Source organism: Eublepharis macularius, chromosome 11, assembly GCF_028583425.1.
Source record: "Eublepharis macularius isolate TG4126 chromosome 11, MPM_Emac_v1.0, whole genome shotgun sequence".
NCBI lineage: Eukaryota > Metazoa > Chordata > Lepidosauria > Squamata > Eublepharidae > Eublepharis > Eublepharis macularius.
This window is the reverse complement of record NC_072800.1, coordinates 90,994,655-91,016,981: the sequence shown is the minus strand read 5'-3', so window position 1 is coordinate 91,016,981 and position 22,327 is coordinate 90,994,655. Positions and strand designations below refer to the sequence as shown.

The 22,327-nt window shown below is 44.5% G+C and overlaps 1 protein-coding gene across 1 annotated transcript in view; it reads left to right on the top strand.

The window, feature by feature from the left end:
- ARF1 (ADP ribosylation factor 1) overlaps positions 1-11,331 on the top strand; it is a 29,164-nt gene extending 17,833 nt beyond the window's left edge. The window contains exons 2-5 of the mRNA XM_054991223.1: positions 2,854-3,037; positions 4,040-4,150; positions 7,320-7,444; positions 9,886-11,331. Of these exons, the coding sequence (XP_054847198.1) occupies positions 2,890-3,037; positions 4,040-4,150; positions 7,320-7,444; positions 9,886-10,047 (546 nt within the window). The 5' untranslated portion in view covers positions 2,854-2,889 and the 3' untranslated portion in view covers positions 10,048-11,331. The remainder of the gene's footprint in view (positions 1-2,853; positions 3,038-4,039; positions 4,151-7,319; positions 7,445-9,885) is intronic.
- The last annotated feature ends 10,996 nt before the right edge of the window (positions 11,332-22,327 follow it).

The window sequence follows — 22,327 nt, the reverse complement described above, 5'->3', positions numbered from 1 at the left end:
GAAAGATGCTGGCATAAAACTCGCAAGGAAGCTGATAGAACTTGCTACAGAACACACTGGAGGATCTATGAAGTGGAAATGAAAGCAGCAGAGAAACATTACTTCTTGGCAACTATTGCATAGGCTAGTTCACAACCATCCCAATTGTTCAGGATATCTAGACACCTTCTAACCCCTAAATCCGAACCTTTACAGTCCCAAGAACAGACAATTAGCTGCAAGGCTTTTGCTAAGTTTTTCGCTGATAAACTAGCATGAATATACTCTGATCTAGATGCTAGCTGCAATGCAAACAAGATAGAAGAAATGCTTAATAAACAAACCATCTGGCCCACATTTGGACTGCTTTGAACCAGTTACAATGACAAACCTTAACAGAATCCTGGCATCTATAAAAGCCACTACTCGTGCACTTGATCCTTGCCCATCTTGGCTGTTAAAATCAAGTAAAGATCACATAAGTGAACCACTGAGATCTATTGTAAATCATTTGCTAACTCAGGGCACCTTTCCCTGGCCACTTAAACAGGCAGTTAACTGTCCACTGATTAAAAAACCATCCCTAGACAAACCGATGTGGCCAATTATCATCCAGTCTCTAACTTGCCCTTTCTGGGCAAAGCGATTGAGAGAGCAGTAGCTGACCAACTCCATATCTTCTTGGAAAACTCTAGCACTCTAGACCCTTTCCAGTCTGGATTCAGACCAGGGCATGGGACAGAGACAGCACTAGTAGCATTAGTGGATGTCCTCTGTCTGAATATAGAGAAAGGCCATGCCTCCTTATTACTCCTCCTGAATCTATCTGCAGCCTTTGACACAGTAGACCATGCCATCCTGTTGAGATGTTTGGAAACAGAAGTGGGCATCAAAGGATGTGCTCTGAACTGGTTCAAATCATTTCTCATGGAACACTCAAAGGATTGCCATCAGAGATCAGCTATCTCCAGAATGGGGTTCCTCAGGGCACAGTCTTATCTCTCATGTTATTCAACTTTAGGAGAACTCGTTTGCAGCTATGGAGTTAGATGTCATCAATATGCAGACAATGCTCATCTCTATAACTCGCTATCCAGGTCCCCATAGGATGCAGTAGAAATTTGAGATCGCTGCCTGACAGCCGTGGTGAAATGGCTGAAAAATAACAAATTGAAATTGAACCCAGACAAGACTGAAGTGATGCTTGTTGAGAAGTCAGATCTTGAAAGACATTGTACCTCTCCTCTTTTGATGGCGTTCGTCTGACCCTTGCAGATTCAGTTAAGAGCTAGAAGTTATACTGGATCCAGTGCTGCTACTAGAAAAACAAATTAAGGCAGCTGCAAAAACTGCTTTCTACAATCTCGCTCTAGCCTGGAAGATGGCTTCTTACCTCGACATGGCCGATCTGGCCACCTGGATCAATGCTATGGTAACATCAAAACTTGACTATTGTGATGCACTATACATTGGTCTCCCATTGAAGTTAATTAGGAGGCTCCTGTTGGTGCAAAATGCTACAATTCAACTGTTAGCAGGAGCCTGAACATCACTCCCATCCTACAGTCACTCCATTGGCTACCTATCAGTTACTGTGCTCAATTCAAGGTATTAGTTATAACATACAAAGCTCTTCACGGCCTTGGCTTGGCATACCTACGGGAATGCCTCCCTCCCAATGCCCCTCCACAACAGCTTCACTCATCCAAAAAGAGTCTCTTGCAGGTGCCAGCCTGCACATGGGCAAAATCAGCAGCAACCCGCACACGGGCTTTCTCTGTGGTGGCCCTCTCCCCTGTGGAACTGCCTGCCTGAGGAGGTCAGGAGAGCCCCCACGCTCCTGGCTTTCCTCAAACAGTGCAAAACTGATTTCTTCAAAAAGGCTTTTTTACTCGATAGGAGGGCGGTATTGTAGGGAGGGGGTCTCACATGCTTCGCTAATGAGTTAGGGACCATAGATCACCATTATGTTGCCTTACATATTATCTGTTGCTTTAAATAAGTACTCCTATCTACTACCTGTGCTTCATGTTGTCTAATGTCAGTTCTAGAACTGATAATGTTCTGTTTCAACAATTCTTCAACCCCATATTGGATCCTTGCTAATGCTATATCTTTGTAAACTTGTATTTATTTACCCTATGACGTTTATGGAAATGTCCTTGACACTGTATGGAAATGCCTGCCTTTGTCTTTGCTGCTGATTGTACTAATCTCACTCTATGTAATCCGCCTCCAGTCTCAGTGAGAAAGGCAGACTATAAATGACATATATACACACGTAAATAAATAAAACTGAAGAGTGTCGAGGGGGTCAGAGAGAGGTTGGTTGGTGAGTGGGAAGGAAGCCAGATATGAGGGCAGCCAAGAAAATAGAGAAGAAATAACGTGAGGAAGGGAATTCACAAGAAAATAAAGTGAGTGCCCCAAGTCTTTAATAATAATAACATTCGATTTATATACCGCCCTTCAGGACAACTTAATGCCCACTCAGAGCGGTTTACAAAGTGTTATTATTACCCCACAACAATCACCCTGTGAGGTGGGTGGGGCTGAGAGAGCTCAAGAGAACTGTGACTCGCCCAAGGTCACCCAGCTGGCTTTGTGGAGGAGTGGGGAATCAAACCCGGCTCTCCAGATTAGAGTCCCGTGCTCTTATCCGCTACACCAAACTGGCTCTTTGTGAGTCCCTCGCTTGTTCTAAAGCCCTATTTGCACACAAGTCTACATTGAGCCTTTATTGCTGTAGACGTTCGTTCGTTACACTTGGGAGCGTGAGCGCCCTTAAATTTAATGGAGGTAGCTTCCAAGGATCAGGCTGCGGCTGTTCCTATTACTGCACAGAGCTAATTGTCTTGCCTTTCTTATTTCTAGATTTTTTTGTCCAGCAAGTGAATTCCGTATTCAAGCATGGGAAATATTTTTGCCAACCTCTTCAAAGGCCTTTTTGGCAAAAAAGAAATGCGCATACTTATGGTTGGGCTGGATGCTGCAGGAAAGACTACTATTCTGTACAAACTGAAACTTGGTGAAATAGTAACTACCATCCCTACTATAGGTAAGACACTTTAAACTTAAGCCTCTTCCTACTGCAACCACGTGGTTCTTTAAATGTGTGTGAGATTTTTATAACAAAGCACCTTCTGCCAAGGTGAACTAGTTAACTAGCTCTGGTGCCTTTTTTGCTTGGTGATTGTGACTGTGGGAGCCAGGGAGTGTGTAGTCCTTCAGAGAACCAAGATAAAACACCAAAAATGTTCAAGGCATTTCTCCACCATTTGGCTATTTCATAGTATAGTCTTTTAGAAAAACAGTTGGCTATTTGTAGCTATTGTGAGATGAGGAAGACAGAAAATGTTGGATGGGCTTTTGTGAGATACCACAAGAATTAATCTACTAGGGATAGAGTGTCTGCTCTGTCTCTTAATTTTGTTCATTGCTGTGAAAATCGACCCTAAGATTCATGGCAGTTGTTTCCTTTTTAAAGGTTGGGGAGACCAACTTGGACAGATCCATCCAGTAAAGCCACAAATGACTATAAAGTTTATGCCCTCCATTCCCAAAGTTTTTAGCCCCTGAGATTGCAGGTATATTGAAAAGTTGGCAGAAAACGCTGTTATGTTCTGCTGTCTTGTTTTGATGGTTAAATGGCCAGCTCATGTCAGAAAAGGAACATTGCAGCATAACACTACGTGAAGTTGGCCTAACTGCTTTATGAAGATAAGCAAATGTTGGTTAGGTGCTATTGTATTTTGCATGTTACCAGCTCCCCTTCAGTTTCTAACGCTTTTCTAGAACAGAACCATTTCTTAAGTCTCCGCATTTGGGCCATACTGGCCTTTGTTCTTGCCATTTCAGATAGACAAACCAGTGCAAAGCTGCTGCTTGAAGCTCATTTGAGTAGTAAGGCATTGGTGTGTGTCGCAAATAATGAAGTGCTATAGGAGAAAGAGGCATCAGTCAAATGACGACTTGTCTGCCTTGCCATACATCTCATGGGCAAACACAGATCCTTTCACCCGTTAACTAATCATAATCTCTCCTGCTACTTCTGTTTCAGGTTTCAACGTAGAAACAGTAGAATACAAGAACATTAGCTTCACAGTATGGGATGTAGGTGGCCAGGATAAGATCAGGCCACTCTGGCGTCATTATTTCCAGAATACTCAAGGTGAGTTGTTTCCTAACTCACCACATATTGTTGGTATTTGTAGAGGCCCACTTAAAAGTTCTGTCCAGCTTGTTCTTGGAATTCTTCAGGTCCCCCTTAACTATCTTGATTGCATCAGGAGTACCTCAGGTCAAGGAGTACCTCAGGTCAAAATAAAAACTTAAGGAGGAAAAAGCCTGCCAGCTCTGGAGATGTTGGATGTTAATAGGTACGGTAACTTGTTTAATTGCCTGAGGTGTCAGATCGCAGCACTTCATAAGAAGTAAACAATGGAGGCATGTCTGAGTTGAGAAAACGAAGTCCAGCTCAATCCAAATGGCACTCAGAAGTGTTGGAATCTAACCCCTCCAACACTTAAACAAGTTAGTGTGCTTGGTATCATCCCGTACCGCTAGAGCTGGCATGAAGGTCTGCCTTTTTCCTCCTCTGCTTTTTAAAATTTTGCAACATCTGCCTGATGAAGGGTTCGTATAAACTCCAAAGCTTGCACAATATTTTGCATAATTTTCATTGGCCCTAATAAAAAGATATTACATGGGTTTTCTGTCTTGTTCCAGAATCGTATGGGCCAGTACATCTGCTTCTCTTCCCCCCCACCCCCCGCTAGTTATTCTCAGCCGAACTTGCTTCATTGAGGTGGTTGTGAGGATAAAAGTGGAAGGGAGAACCCTGCACGCCACCTGGACTTCTTGGAGGAAGTGCAGGATAAACATGTACTGGATAGATTTCAATATACATTGAGCAATATCTTGAGTTCTATGAACAATATTAGCCCATAAGTGATGCATGAGGAGCAAGTGTCTTCTTCAGGCTACGTTTTTTGTACTGGCATGCTTTGTATGTTTTGTATGATGTTTCCATAAGACATTGAAATAGTGGATCTCTTCATTTTATGCTGCCTTCTAACCGGAGCTTTAAAAACTGCAGAAGCTGCAGGTCCAAAATCTGTGAAACACTCATGTACAAGATCAGTTTGAGAACTGTACCTTTAAATGTTTTCCTGGCAAGCAACTGCAGGAGACTTAACAAAACTTTTAGCTCAAGATCACTGAAGCTTTTGGCTTCCTAAACTTTTCTGGATCTATTTATTTAGCCTGTCCTTCCTGATCATTCGCTTGTGTTTAAGCTGCTGAAGATGTTGTTATATGCATCAAAGCTCACGTCTCCATCTCTTCCAACCCTCAGGGCTGACTTAACAGATGCACTGACAGATCAGCATATGTTGTCTGTTCACAGTTTACTTTGAGCACAGGGAGTTCACAGTCACACAGGGAGTCCTTGTCAGCTTTTGTCTCCCTCCTTTAAAAATTCTTCGCCCAGGGTGCTTCACCTTAGTGCGAAAGTTGTTTGAATTTAGACCCGGAGCTATATTTGCCCCAATCTGCAAATGCCAAATGTTTCCTTGACTTGTATCAGATTCCTCTTGTGGTGGTGGTATTTGGAACTCAGGTTTGAAGATTGCTGATTTTGCTACTATAGAACTTTTTTTTTTCTTCCACGCCTCCCAAGGAGCAATGGACATTTTCTCCCTCTCTCAATTTTCTCCTCACAACAACTCTCTGGGTTAGATTAGGGGGAGACAGATTTACTGGCCCTGGTCACCCAGTTTGCTTTATGGCAGAATGGAGATTATTTATTCTTTTATTAGTATGTGTATATGTGTGTTATATGCTGCCAGGTCTCTTCTGACTTAAAGCAACTCATAATTACCTCCAAAACGTCCTATCATTAACAGCCTTGCTCAGATCTTGCAAACTGGAGAATATGGCTTCCTTTATTGAGTCAAGCCATCTCGTTTTAGGTCTTCCTCTTTTTCCTTCTGCCTTCCACCTTTCGGTTATTGTCTTTTCCAGTAAATCTTGTTTTATCAAGATGTGACCAAATTATGACAGCTTCAGCTTCTAGAGAGAATTCAGGCTTGATTTGATCTAGAACCCAATTATGTGTCTTTTTGGTGGTCCATGTTATCCACCAAACTCACCTCCAGCACCACATTTCAAATGAATCAGTTTTCTTCCGGTTAGCTTTTTACTTTTGTCTTCTTGATGTTCAGCTGTAATCCTGCTTTGGCACTTTCTCCTTTAACCTTCATCATTAGTTCTTTTAAGTCTTCACTATTTTCTGCCAGTAATGTGGTGTCATCTGTGTATCACAGATTGTTAATATTCCTTCCCCCAGTTCACTCTACCTTCATAATGCAGCTTTCCTTATGTCCAAACTGTAGCCTCTTGTTCCAGAGTTTTGTTAGCCACCTTGAGCCCGCTTGCGGGAAGGGCAGGATACAACTCGAAATAAATAAGTACAGGTTGCACATCAACACAGTCAAATGTTGTGGCACTCCAGTTTCTTTCATGATCCACACAGTAAAAACTTTGCTGAACTTTTCAGAAATTCTCTGACATGCTGCAATAACCAATGTAAATTTGCAGTATGATTAGTTTCTCTGCTTTTCTGAATCCACCTTGAACGCATGTCATTTCTCATTCTACATATGGTAAGAGTCTTTGTTGTAAAATTTTGAGCATCTTGCTGCACTCTTTGACATCTTTTTGGGGCGGGGGGAAATGGGATGTAGATGGACCATTTCTAGTCTGTGGGCCATTGTTTTGTTTTCCATATTAGTTGACTCCAGGTGGTTTGATTCTCCCAGTTGATTTTAGTACAGCTCTTCATAAAAAGATTCTTTTTGAAGGAATCTGTCATCCTTTCATCTATTCCGTATAGTTCTTTAGTGTGTTATGTTTCCATCTTTTCCTTATTTTGTCAAGATCAAATACTGTATTTCCGTGTTGATCTTCCATTATCCCTAGTTGTGGTTTGAACTTTCTTTTAATTTCCTGAGTCTTGTGGGACATCTCTCTTGTTCTTCCTCCAACCGTTACATCACACTGACTCCATGCAGCTTCCTTGGCTTAATTCTTAATTTTGTGTGTTTGTTAAAGTATTTGTACCCTGCTGTCCCCCATGGTTCCAGGTAGCTTATGAATTCAGATTTAAAACATGCAGTAAAATCCCAAAATATCCTCTCTTAACTAAAGCAATACTTTTAAAATTGAGCAAATGGCTGTATAAAATCATTCTCACACCAATTGTTGTAAGAAATTAACTAGGAATGTGCCGTCTGTTACCAACCAGTGCCTAGTTAACAAGTGCTTTGCTTCCTTTGCAGGTTTGATCTTTGTGGTTGATAGTAATGACAGAGAACGAGTCAATGAGGCCCGAGAAGAACTTATGAGAATGTTGGCAGAAGATGAGCTCAGAGATGCTGTCCTTTTAGTGTTTGCTAACAAACAGGTGAGCATTAGGAAGTCTCTATGCATAGCTCAGCCAAAAGGGAGTTTTAGCCTTTCGGGGGGAGGTGGGGAATACACAACCTCCTACATAACATGGCTGCAGGGTGGGCTTTTTCCGGAGTGCTATGCTAGGGAACTCCGAAGAACTCCCTTGCAATGTGATGTATTGCCTGAGAGAGTGTTATTGTGCTAATTGGCCCTCACGCACAGGCAGGTTTACTTATATGCGGCAGGGTTTTTAAAGTGTTGCACTATGGCTTGACATCATTCACCACCACCACTGTACCCAAGCTTACTAGAATTAAAAAATCACCTCCACTTTGCCTTCAGAAGGGAGGATTATTTAGGCAGTGTTTAGAAATGATGAAATGTTAGAAAAGATTCTAATTTAGGATTTTTTAAAAAAAAAAATCTGCCTCTGAATATATGGCAGCTTAAAATAAATCAAAAGGTGATCCAAATTGACGAATGTAGGCCAGCAGATGCTACGTTGCCGTTGTTCCCTCCCTCTTACGCAGAGCAGTTAGAAGCTGAGGGAAAGGTGAGTAGAAGTTGGGCCTTAGTATATCTTTTTTTCCCCTTCTTGGAATATAGTTTAAATACTGCAAGACGAGCTGCGTTCACACAGGGGTAGACAACCTTGCAGTCAGGTTTTTGGTTTAACAGAAGAGAAACTTGGAGGGATTAAAGTGGCAGATTTGCAGGCATTAGTTCCTGCTTTGGAAAAGTGGTTCAGTGAAAACAATAACGTCGGCTGCCTGTTTATGCGTTCCTTGTGTCCACCTCATGAATTCGTGGGAGCAGATAGCTCTCTTCTACAGGAAATCTGTGTATGTCCCATTGTTTACTGCACGTGCAGGTTTATCTCCAGGCCAAGAGGCTTCTGGTTCCATTTGGCAGCAGGCTGTGGAACAGCTGAATAGCAGTTCAAAAATCCTCTTTACTATAAAAAGTTCAGTGGTGGTCTAACTTCAGACTTACCTGGATTCTTGGAGGCTGAATTTTGTTTTCACGTACCATCCCTAGCTAAAATGACAAAACTCACTTCCCAGTATTCACACGCAAGATTTTTATTTTGGACTTCTCTTTACTTCCATTGAAGCAGAAGATCTCAATACAGGTTTCCATGAGTTTTTTCACGGTTTATGGAATTCTAAAAACTGGTGGTCATCAGCTATATTTTTTTAAATCCCTGCTTTCCCATATTTTAAGTTGCATTCACACCCAGACCATGACAGGTTATTTCTGGAGCACAAAACAATGACATACGGAATATAAATGGGTTTTCCTGGGCACAGCTGTTGCTTTACTGTGGAACTGGGTAGGTATGTTGAAAGTGTAATATCTCTGACACGTTTCTAGGTCTCATAGTGGCAGAAGCAGCACTTTAGCATTCTACTGCTTCTTGTAGCTCCATTCTCATGATTACTACTCCAGATCTCCTTATTCTTCCCTTCCTCCTGTCTAAATCATTCTGAACCTTCTAGGAGAGGGGAGGTAGTTGTGAATTTCCCGCATTGTGCAGGGGGTTGAACTAAATGACCTTAGAGGTCCCTTCCAACCCTATGATTCTGTGAATGAGGCAGAGATGGTTTGTGCCTGATTCTTCGTTCAGGACTTGAGTTTCTCTCTGTGTCCCCTGATCCCCTCACCATCGTAGAGCTTTCTTTCCTAAATGCAACCAGCATTGGGTAGTGAACCGTTCCATCCACCTGGCCCATACCAACTCTGAAAACTTGATGAGGATTTAGTGGCCCCAACATCTAGCTGGTTTTTGGTGTTACTGGTTCAGAACCAGGGTTCTATAATGAAACAGTTACTAACCTCTCTGTAGCCTCCTTCCAGTATGTGCACTCACAACTTTGTGTTTGCTGGATTGGTGGCAGGGGTGATTGCTGTTGTTGCAGCTTTAGAGTGTTCATGTGTGTGTGTTGCTCCTGCAGGGACCAAAGAGGCAACAGGCTTGAATTGAGGAAGTCATTGACTGCGGGGGGGGGGGGGGCGTGTTGTCCAACAACAGATTTAAATGGCTGTGCAGTTGACACATTTCTGATGAATAAATTATTTCTGTTCTGATGATTAACTTGTGAACTACTGAAATTAGGAAGGTTTTGGGAGGGAGGAGAGTGCAGCAGGGCCCTAGTACATCTCCACAGGACCTTGATTCGGTGGCGTTCATGTATACTTGCAAAATCATTTGTTTTTTCTTTGAAGACCCTGGATAGGTTTTGCTTAGGACTTCTGGGGGGCTGTATCTTGAGGTCAGGAAGGATTTGGGGTTTTGCCCACGTTGAAGTGTCCAGTGCCTCTCTATGTAACTGGCTTGGCTTGTTTTTGATAGTTCTTTTGACCAGCATACTTGATCTCTAATAGCGCACGCTAGTCTAGTCCTGTGATTGTCAAGAAAAAGCACATTTTTCTAAAGCATTGCTTCTGTTTCAGGATCTGCCGAATGCGATGAATGCAGCAGAAATCACAGACAAACTAGGACTGCATTCTCTTCGCCACAGGAACTGGTACATCCAGGCCACCTGTGCCACTAGCGGGGACGGTCTCTATGAAGGACTGGACTGGTTGTCCAATCAGCTCCGAAACCAGAAATGAAGCCCTAAAAATCTTCCTCTCTCCCCCCTCTTTTCCTCCCTTCCTTATTTCCTTCTCCTCCTCTTCCTCCACCCTTCGCTTTACTCTAACGTGGCAAACCATGCTACTTTGTGGTATTGAGTGCCGGAAGCTGTTTTCATTTCTGTTGTCACAGGATGTCCTTCACCATGCTGTCCATGTGGCAAATCCAAGCCTGAAAACAGTTAGGGTTCTTATTTAATGTAAATAGTTCTCGTTTCCAGTGAGACAGTTTCTGGTACTCCTATGCAATATTACTCAGCTTTTTTATTGTAAAGAAAATCAACTCGCTGTTTAGTACTGGGAAAGGGATTTAAAGTGGACTTAGAGAAGGGTTGCCAGTTGTACGCTAGAGCTGAATACGATCCCTCGTGGCTGGTGAGGTCTGTGGAGAGGCCAGATTTGGGCGGCTGTTTTTTAGCCTGGAGATGTCCATTTATTTAATAAAGCGAAGAAACTTGAACAAAATATGTCCATTGTTCTGCAACAACTTGAATACCAGCAACTTACTATATTAAAGGTTCACAGAATGAGGAACGTTCTGTGTCTTCCTGTGCTTGACAACTCTTGTGTGTGTTAAGAGAGCCTCTTTCAAATTAGAGCTAGGCCAGTGACCAAGAAATCGGCACTCATTCAGACACCGCAACCCTCTAGCTCTCTTTAGATTCAGGCAAGAATAGCCTTTTTGCATCCTGTAGGGGTGTCACCTTCATCTGTTCTGTTTGGGTTCTCCCCCTTCCTCGCCCCCAAGTGTTTTGGACCTTTCTTGTATAAAACTTCTCCACAGAAGGCAAATTCTTTCCACAGAGCACTGCAGTCCATAGCCGTTATAAGCTCTGCCATCAGCAAGTACTGTACTTAAGTAAGAAATGCCATCCAAATCATCTAATGTAGCATCTAAGGGGGGAAAATAAAAGCATGAGCGTGTGGAGTTTCATTCCATAATAGAAGTATTGGAACCATCCCCACATCTGTATATGTGTGAAAACCCTTCGCATCCCTCATACTGCAAGGTTCAGATTTGCCATCAAAAAAGACCTCTTAACTTTTTTTTTCTTTTGTATTTTGATAAAACACTGAAGAAGCTGGAGCTGTTTAAACTTTAACTTGAGGAACTATCAGAACTGGTTTGTTTAGTGTCGTGGAAAATCTTATTTGCTTTCAATACACAGTAATCGACTGTTTTGTATACTTGTTTTCAGTTTTCATTTCGACAAACAAGCACTGTAATTAAAAGCTATTAGAATAAAAATCTCTTAACTATTTCATGAAGTTTTCACGCTTTGCTTGTTCATCTTGCCGGGAGCTGAACCAAATACAAGCTGAATAAAACAGTTCATGACGTTTGCACTTGTCACATTCTACTTTGGGTCCGCTCCTGGACCACATGGGCAATCTTTCTGGGACTTTTAAGATTCCTTTGTGCATTTTTGCAGGTTGCCTTCAGGATTATTTTATTTCCATTGGTGGAACTACCTCATAATTGTGGTGACGCTTTACAAATTCTGGCTTGGTATGGGCCTGGCTGAGGCCAGTTTGGGTTCCAGGGGGATGGATCAGCTGCAAAGCATTCGCCTGAAGTTGTGCCAGAATTGTTGAAAATCAACTGACGTATGTTTGGTTTTTATTTTTCTCATGAACATTTTGTTTAGGGCTTCTATATCCCTCCCATCTTTCCACTTTGTCCTCAAGGCAGCTTACAAACATTCATCTGTGGTCTTCATTGCAGTCCCACATTGGGTACTGTGCTTGTGCAGGCCAGCTGCTTGAAACATGAATTTCTCTAGCTTTTAGGTGATGGTGGGGGGGTGACCTCCCTTGGACCACCCTGAGGCAGTTTTTCTCCGCCGAAATGTTCACGAGGTACAGAGAGGTCGCTCTGTTTCTCCTCAGCTTGTTTTCCCAGTTTCAGCAGCAGCAAACCTCCCCCCCCCATGATATTGCCCCCTCCCTTCAATAAGTGGCTCAAGAATTCTCCTACACCTTCGTGAGTGAGGGGTAGGGGCCAGAGATCTCCTGGAACTGCAACTGGTCTCCAGACCACAGAGATCAGTTCACCTGGAGAAAATGGCTAATTTTGGGGGGTGGATTCTATGGAATGCCATGCCCAGGTCCTTTCACTCCCCAAACCCCACTTTCTCCAGGTTTCTCCAGGTTTCACCCCCCAGATCTCCAGGAATTTCCCAACTTGGAGCTGGCAACCCTAGTGAGGAGTGATTCCATTTAAAAGCTTTTGCTTTTAAAAGGCAGATCTGTAGTCCATAAGGCTGCAAAAGGCATGCTTATGCTCTTGGAAGAGTTCGAGGTGAAAGCTCAGCAGCAGTCCTACAAGTCCCGCCATCTCTCATTTGCTAGCCCCATCTGGGACTAGAACAGCAGTTTTCTGGCAGCTTGCTGTAGTGCATTAAAATGGGCAGAGCATTTCACATTAAGCGGCTTCTTTGCAACGGTGGGATAGCCCAGTTCAGCTCAATGCCTTCCCTTTCTGCCCAGCGGATGGGGCTCAGGAGTGTTAATCGCTGGGCAATCTGCCCTTCCTCAGGACTGGTTAGTATCTCCTGCTTTCCCTCCACTGCTCATAAGGCAGCTTGCATCCAAAGATAATCCTATGAATGAAACACAAAACATCAACCAACAGCAGAAACACTCCTGACACTGACCCCTCCCATTCCATAACTGTCCTCACAGATATTTGGAAAGTAGGACGGTTTCCAGCTGATGCCAAAGAGGAACTAGGATAGGTACTTGGCGATTTTATTCTGTAAGTTGAAATGTTGCAGTGAATGCCCTGTTTGAGCGAGTGCTCCCCCCTATCTCAAGATCTGAAGCAGGGCTTGAGCTGATCTTGGAGAGGGGAGTGGGTGGGTTCAGCTTCTTATAGGAATTGGTGACCCTTTGTGCATGGGGTGGGGGGGGAGGTGTCAGTGCTACAGGGTACCTCCCCTGTTGGAATGGGCACAGTTAATGTGGATGCATCTGGATTGTTGACAAGGCCTGCATCCAGTCTCTCTTGCAGCAGAGTTTGTGGCTATTGCTTGCTTTACCAGTATGGTAAGAGTTCTCTGCAACAGCGGTTCAACTGACGGATTCAGTTATTGGTGCACAAGCCCTGTAAGTAAGCCACATGCATCTAGGAAGGCTGCGTCAATGGATGAGGGTCAAGATCTGCCCTGGGGTGAGGGGTGTAAAAAGTTGGAATGACGGCATGAAGCCAAATGCATTTTGTTGACAGACACAGCCAGGGAAGTCTTCCCTGCAATATGCTGAAGGCCCGATACTAGGAACACATTTGGTCTGCATGCTCCTCCATGGATCCTTATTGGCTTTGGGATAATTCCCTTCGGAGACTTGCCAAACAGAGCTAAGGTGAATTATGCTCTTGGCGATAGAGTGGGAGGCTGGACTTCCATGAGGTGAGACTGAGCCAGATGTACATGCTAGACTGTGCCTAGAGGAGAAGCTTAAAGCTCCTGCACTGAAGCTGGAACAAATCATTTGACATGAAAGAAAAGGCCAGTGTTGGAAGAGGTTACCCTGAATATGCTGCCTCTGGGGAAATCCTCAGACCGGGAGCCAGAAGTCTTCCTGTAGTGGAGGGGTACCACCTAAAGAACACAACGAATGGAGGTGCATGTAAGTTATGAAACAGCAGCAAAAGATAAATGCAACATTATGCACATTAAATTATAAAAATGGAATGCTATTAAGTCTATTAAACGTGTGCCAATCATGCCAGTGCTCCAAGAACTACCTGGTCAGAAGCAGTTTTGTACAACTGGCTAGCAAAAGTAAAAGTCCTGGCAATTTATTCCTCAGCTGAGAATTCAGGGGGAGAGCTGGGAATCCCATCCAGGGGAAAGAGGACCACTCTGCCACACCTCCAGGGAAGAACCCTGGAAAATGGTGATTTGTCATTAAACAAAATTAGGCTCGATGTATTGTCGAAGGCTTTCACGGCCGGAGAATGATGGTTGTTGTGGGTTTTCCGGGCTGTATTGCCGTGGTCTTGGCATTGTAGTTCCTGACGTTTCGCCAGCAGCTGTGGCTGGCATCTTCAGAGGTGTAGCACCAAAAGACAGACATCTCTCAGTGTCTCTGTCTTTTGGTGCTACACCTCTGAAGATGCCAGCCACAGCTGCTGGCGAAACGTCAGGAACTACAATGCCAAGACCACGGCAATACAGCCCGGAAAACCCACAACAACCAAAATTAGGCTCGCTGATGGTGATTTCCAAACTCGCTGCTCTGTGAGTTTTGAATGATTAGAAGATGGAACATGATCGGTTGGGGTAAGCCAGGCCACTCTGCCACTGGTTCATTGATAGTGCCACGCTACGAGTCGCTTCCTTTTAGGTCTGAAGTCACGTCTGCTTAGGATGCTGCTGTGGATGACCATAGGCCTCATGCTCAGCCTACCTCGCAAGGTTGTAAGGATGAAGTGGGAGAGGACGTTTTTATGTCACTTCGAGCTCTTTGGAGGAAGGATGGGGGAAAGTAAGAATGATGGGACGGAGCCGGTGCGTTCAGGTGGACGAAGGACAGAGTTTGTTGGACTAGGATACGTCAGAGGATGGCGATCAGGTCAGGTCAGTGCATGTGTGCCTGCATGCTCGTATTAAGTTTATTTGAAAGATGCTGAGCTGCTCACAAAAAACAGCTAAGAGGCGCACGAGGCACCTGATGGGTAGCGGGCCTTGGGCCAAGTGCTACTGCAGTCTGGGTCTGAAGGCACCCTCGCTTGTGAGAAAGGGTGTCGAGCGTTCACAGAAAGCAAAACAATCCCCAAAGTGGTTCTTCTGAAGCACAATGAATGCTATCGAGCAAGCAAAGCCTGGGCCAAATCTCCCACTTAGGGGGGCTAGCACAAGCTTTTGCAAAAGAACCATCACAGCTTTTGCCTTTGGATCCAGCCCATCTGCCTTATTGTCTGGGGGAGCCAGTCTACTTATTGCAGGCCGATCACACAGTACCGTACCCCTGGAACAACAACACTTTGGAATACCAGCAGGGCTTGCCAGTTACAATGCTTCCTCGCTTCACTAAACTTCATGATTGTACAAAGCTAGCATGTAAGGGAGAAAATGGTTCCTCTCCTGCCTTTTCCCTGCTGTCCTACCTTTCCATTGACCAGTCTGGGGAAACATTTATTTATTGTTTTATCGTATTTGTATTCTGCCCTCCCTGCAAGCAGGCTCAGGGCGGATAACAGCATTAAAAACATTTAAAAGCATCATACAAAAAAATATTCAAGATATTTTCCCCATGTTAGGCTAAAACAAAGTGACTTTCTCCAGGCCTCCAGCTGAGCACAAATTTGCGTCCACTAATTCTCATGCAAGATTTTAAAACGTCTTTATGCCAGTCCAAAGTGGCAGCAGGAGAATATTCTCGTGACCCATTTGTCCCAGTGGGCAGACTTTTCCCTGTGTGTGTAGTGGTTAGAGTGGTGGACTAAGATGGGAAAGGGGGTGGTGGAAAGTGCCATCAAGTCATAGCCAACTTATGGTGACCCCTGCTGGGGTTTTCAAGGCAAGAGACGAACAGAGGTGGTTTGCCACTCCCTGCCTCTGCATAGCAACCTTGGTCTTTGATGGTCTTCCCATCTAGTTACTGTTTTCAAATCTCCACTCACGCATGAATTTTGGGCTGGTGATTCTCAGCCTAGCCTACCTCACAGGGTTGTAATGATAAAAGAGAGGAGGGGAGAGCTGTACTCTTGCACTCCTTGGAGAAGGCTGAGATAAAAAAACGAGATGAGTTGGGCTGTGCTGCCGCTTGCCAAGAAAATGAAGATCAAATATGTTGGGCTGTGGTTAGGGAAACGTGTGTCAGATCTTCAGGGCCACGAAACTCACTGGGAGACATGGGGCCACTCATCTTCTCTCAGCCTAGCCTGTTTCACAGGGATGTTGTGAGGACAAATGGGGACCATATATGCCTCCATGCGTTCTTTGGGGTAAGAGATGTAAATCAGAAGTGATTTAATAACCAAGCTTGCAACTTGCCTGTGGCGGGATTCCATACGGCGTAGATGCCAATGTGTCGGACTACCCCTGGGTTCAAATCACGGGAAGATCTTGGGCCAGTCATGTTCCCAATCTAATCTACTTATCGGGGTTGCTGTGACGATAAAACGGGGAAGGACACCATGACCTCTTCTCCATAGCAGAAGGATCAGATTAAAAGAAAAATCCCTCCATCAAAGTGAATGGAAAAGCCAGGGCAGGGCTGCCCAGGATTGATGCCGGAACTCCTCTCTTGACCACAAAACGTGGCAGTTGCCAACCATTCACGCTTCTCAAAAACAACTGCGTTCGAAGACCAAAAGGGACTTTGCCCTGGTGGATGGTAGAGATGAAAAGCATGATGGAGGAGCGGTTCAAAGCTGAGCCCAGTCATTCACTTACCAGAGGAGTTAGCCGTGTTAGTCTGTAGTAGCAAAATCAAAAAGAGCCCAGTAGCACCTTTAAGACTAACCAATTTTATTGTAGCAAAAGCTTTCGAGAATCACAGTTCTCTTCGTCAGATGCATCTGACGAGAACTGTGATTCTCGAAAGCTTATGTTACAATTAAATTGGTTAGTCTTAAAAGGTGCTACTGGATTCTTTTTGATTCACTTACCAGGCAGCCTTAGGAAAGCTGCTGCCCTGCTGCAGCAGACCGAAGGGACAGTGAAGTTAAAATCCCATTCCCACTTGCAGGGGCCACACAGGAGGTTTGCCAACCTCCAGGCGGGGCCTGGAGATCTCCCAGAATTACAGCTGACCTCCAGACCACAGAGATCAGTTCCCCCTTGGAAAATGGCTGCTTTGGAGGGTGGGTTCTGTGGCATGATGCCCTGCTGAGGTCCCTCCCCTCGCCAAACCCCACTGTCCCAGGAACTGCCCCAAATCTCCAAGAATTTCACAAGCTGGTATAGCTGGAGCTGGCAACCCTACCACCCAGATCTTCCAGGAAGCTCGAACCGGGCATGGAGCAAGAACCACCTTGCTTTGTCACTCCTTAGAAACTGAAATTTAGGGGCATACAGCTTCTGAACATGCAAATTTTGTTTCGTTCGTATCTCCTTCCTGCTCCTTCTTTTATATTTTTATCCCACCGTTCCTTCGAGGAAAAAGCTTGGAGTTCCAAGTTTCTTCCCCCACTTTATCCTCACAACCCTGTAAGGTAGATTAGGCCAAGGGAAAGAGAGCAGCCCCTGGTCAAGCAGAGGGAGGATTTGAACTCAGATCTTCCAGATCCTACTGTAACACTACTTTACAAGGGCATTCACCTCCACACATTCAGCCTTAGCCGTTGGTCTGTATTGGAACCCTTCCAAACTGATGAGAAATTCGGCATGGGGAGAGAATGGTGAAACGAAGTTAAGTCGGCCATATTAGTAATTGGGTTTGCAAATTGCAGCTGATTCCAGGACTTCTGGGCTTGGTGTAGCATATCCAATTCCCACCCCACCTATTGGGACCTTAACCACAGTGTCTTCCTGTGCCTCTAGGACACATTTCATTGCAGCTCCACAGCACCACCTTCTGCCACTACGGCCTCATAACTTCTCCGAGGAGAAGAAAAATTCTTGCAAACTGCCTGCAGGAATTTCTTGCATAACATCTATATCTGTAAGATACTGCCAGTGGCATGACGTCCTATGTGGTGGTGAATTAGTGCCTGTTGGGTAGACAGCCTGGTGTACAGACTAGAGTGGCATGTATGCTTGTATTTAATTCCATTTCTGCTTTGCCAGAAGGCTGACCAGGTATAGCTTTGCCATTCTTTTGGATCCTCCCTCCCTCAGGCCATAAAACATTTCCTGGATTTATCCAGCTCAAGCTGCATGTCTTGCATGGTTAATTACTGCCCCTCTTTTTTTAAAAAACCCTCTCTTGTGCACATAGGAAACCATATCAGAGAAAAGGGCCTGCCCTTCTACGTGACATATTTTCCATAATATTGTTCTGTCTCTAGGCAACTGGCAAGCTTGCTTCACTACCTAGCATCATTTCCTTGAGCAGAAAGGTTGCCCCCACCAAGGTACCAATGTAGAATTTTCTGCATTTTTGATAGTTTGTGTTTGCCATAAGCTGTTCTTTAAACTGGTGCCTTTTAAATGGCTTCATGTGCTTCCTGTCCTTTACTAATGCCATACTTTTTCTTGAGCCTTGCTCTTATGCTGCCCTGCACCTGTTTGCAAAAATGCTGAGCACCTGAAGTTTCCCCTTTATTGATATGCCAAGTAAACAGATCGAGACTGCTGAATTGCAACTGATAACGAAGTTCAAGACAATGCATCCACCTGGGCTGAATCAAGACCTCGGCTTCCTGTCTCGTTTCCAATGCTGATTTCTCCACACCCACTACCCCTCTGCATACCCCACCCAATCTAATCACACCTGCAGTTGTCGTTCACCAGCTGTTGTCATTCAGCATCTGAAATCACTCCATTCTCCAAGATATAAGGACAGATGGACTCACATTCTAGCTGTTATCTGAAGAAGCAAGCTGTGACTCACCAACGCTCATACCCTACCCCCAGGGGTTATTTCGTAGAAAAAGAGCTGGAGGAACTCATTAGCATAACTTATTAGCATATGCTACGCCCCTTGCCATCACCGGAAGTGTGTCATTAGCATAACCGATTTGCTTATGCCACACACCCCTGACATCACCTATCCTGGCTGTTTTGGACCCAATCCTGGCCATTCAGGGCCAAAATTGGGCCCAAAATGGCAAAAAGGGGCTGAAAATGGCTGAAAAGAAGAGGCTGGATGAATACTTGTCAGAGATGCTTTAGGCTGATCCTGCACTGGGCAGGGGGTTGGACTACATGGTCTGTATGGCTCCTTCCAACTCTATGATTCTATGATTAAAAAGGGACCCAAAATGGTTAGGATTGGGCCGCTGCTGAGCGGAAGAGTGATCCACCACCCATCAGAGGCCTGATCTGGGCCATTTCGGCCCCAATCCAGGCTGAAAAGGGCCCAAAATGGCTGAGAGTCAAGTGGGCAGGGCCACCTGACATGTGAACTCTTTGGGGAACTGCCGGAACTGCGTTCCTGTGCGTTCCCCCTCGAAATGAGCCCTGCCTACCCCAAATTTTGTTAGACTTATAGGTGCTACTGGACTCTTACTCTTTTCTACATGCCAAGTAAAGTATTACAGGTGTAAGGTTTGTGGGGATTTCTTGCATAAATTGTATTGAAAGGTTTTTAAAAACAGATACAAGAATTTAAAAGAGATGAAAAAAGAACCGAAAAGAAACGAAAAATATATAGGAAATTTTTTTGATTTTCTGTGTGACATATATTGGCATACTTACAGAATTCACACTTGTACTCTTGTTATCAGATTAAAGCTTCTCATTTTTCTATAGTCTTTGTCCCCCACTTATGCTTTAAAGCTACAGATCGTCAGTTCTTTTTTTTTTCAGTTTCACACACAAAGTCAATAAGAGGTTTCCACTTTGTTATAAATGTAGATAGTACTATCAATATACAAACCAGGGGAGAAATACAGTATCAAACCAGGAAATACACAGTATGATTCCATCTTTTGCCAACTGAGTGATGTGTGTGTATTGGCTTGCTGACCATCTATGAAAATCATGCCTGTGAGGAAGTAAGAGTACGAAACAGGAATTGGAACTCTGCTAGCAAAAACCCGTCGGCTGTATGTTTGAAGGAACGTTCCGCTCAAGTTCTTCTAGACAACATGATGGTCTATGCCACTGAACCTGTCAATGAAAGATAAATTGTTAACTGTATGGTTTTCACCACTTGGACTCTTTACCATATGGATTTTTGACTCTACCTGTTGAATTTTCTACATTGTATTTAATCGTATAATAATTGCTTTGCAGTTTGTTCCGTGCACTTTGCACATTTAGAAAAATGGATAAAAATTATTTCCTGAAACCTTGATACTGTATTTCTTCCCCGGTTTGTATATTGATAGTGTTAACTAGTCTAGGAGACCCCGCCCCCTGTTGTTGTTTGTTTGTTCATAAATGTAGATAGTGTCTGCTCTCTAATCAAAGCAGTAAGTTTAGCCATCTCAGCTAATTCCATCTTCTTCACAGTCCTCTATTGTGGGCAATATCAAATGCTTCTATTTTTATTTATTTATTTATTTATTTATTTATTTATTTATTTATTTCAAATTTCAAATGTCTATTCTGCCCTCCCCGCGAGTGGGCTCAGGGCAGATAACAACATATTAAAATACAATAAAAATTCATCTACATTAAAACAACAGTGTATTAATACACATTTAAAATGGGATGGTGGACAGCCTTCACAGGGAGGGTTAAAATTTTATACACCCCTTTTTTCAGACCAGCGGAGGCCCAGCCTCAGCCATATGCCTGGTGGAACAACTCTGTCTCGGCGGAAGGCTCGGCGGAAGGATAGTAGGTCCTGCCAGGCCCTGATTTCAGCAGACAGAGCGTTCCACCAGGTGGGAGCCAGGACCGAAAAGGCCCTGGCTCTAGTCAAGGCTAGGCGGGCCTCCTTAGGGCCAGGGACCACCAACAGCTGTTTGTCCCCTGATCAGAGTATCCTACGGGGAATATATGGGGAGAGACGGATCCATAGATACGCTGGTCCCAGTCCACACAAGGCCTTATAGGTCAATACCAGAACAACAGCCTTGCCACTGTTGTCATATACAGAAATAAAATACTATGTCGATTTTCTAGCTGTCTGTCCATTAATCCCAACTAAAAAGCTTCTGGTTTAAATTGTATATTAATCTTTAAGATTGTCTGTATTGAGGTGTAATGTTTGTGCCGAAGGTTCGTGTTAAAGATGGCAACACAAACATGCACACACAAGAATAGGTATCTGAAGAAGTGAGCTATGACTCATGAAAGCTCACGAAAGCTCCTACCCTGCCACAAATTGTGTTAGTCTTATAGGTGCTACTGGACTCTTGCTTTTTTATGCTGCTACGGAAAGATTAACATGGCTACCCTTCTTGATCTAGGAACAGGATTGCCAACAAATCAGAAGAAACCAGTGTGGTTTACTCTTGTGCCTTTTCACAATATGCACCACCTTCTAACGTCTACAGATCACACTTAACAGTGCAATTCTAAGAAGAGTAACTCCAGTCAAATCCATTGATTTCAATGGGTTTAGACTGGAGTAACTCTCTTTAGGATTGTGCAGTTAGAGGTAAAGAAGCACAAGTGGCTAAAACTGGCAAACTCACCTTGGAGGACGCCTATGGCAGTGGCTAATTATGCAGATGAGGGTCACTATAGGAAGGCTGAGGAGCTGAAGTCCTATTTGAGGAGCAGGGAGCTCCATTCACTGTCCCCGTTCCCTATACAATTGCCAGCCACCTGGAGGAAAAAAGCCCTGTTCCTTTAACAGAAGTTTAATGTGTGGAAATAGAAGCTGAAGCTTTTCCGTAGCCTGGAGGTCAATATCATCGCCTGGTAAATAACACCCAGTTAAGAACTCTGTTCAAGACTTCTTCTCCAAACTGTTGGCAACCTTACTTCCCTACTGGGCTTACCAGTTGCCTGCCTGCTGTGGGCAACCTGTCAGCCACGTGTTGCACTACCTGCACTTGCTCAGAGGAGCAGCAGAAGAAAAATGGGGAGGAAACAATAGTGTAGGCACCTCGATGTCACTTCAGGTGCTCGCTGTGAAGTGACGTCACAGAGTTGGCACCGTTCCGCCTCCCCCAACGCTCCCAGGAGTTGCCACAACAGGGCTGGCGTCCCTCTTCCCTGCCTCGTCCTTCTGGGAATCAATCCCAGATGGCACTTCACAGCTACACCTTCACCCACAGAGCTGCTAAGAGGATGTGGAGGCGGAGAGCGAATTTCCCTTGTCTGGCGATGATGTACGATTACAGGTTAATCCCGGAGTGCCTGAGGAGTGACCTGTTGCGATAAGAGAGAGGGGAAAGGAAATGAAGATAATGAGGGGTTGTCAGCAGCGGGGACCGGTTGGCCATCCGGCTGACTTTCAAAGCAGGAGGCCTCGCCCGCAGCTACTGGGGGCTTCCTTGCCATTCCGCAGATTGATTCAGTCTCCCCAACCTTACGGCAGTGACTGAGAGATGCGCGAGCATAGTCGGAATGCTCTCGTCCCCTGCTGGCTCTCCCGACAGACTCTGGCCAAAGGGTTTGCTGCTCATCGGAGGATGGTAACTGTGCAAAGACGAGTTTGGGGGAAACGAGGCTGCATCTGAGACCCCCTCGCCCTTCTGGACCTCACAAGCTGAATCAGAATCCGATGAAAGAGCAACCTGTTA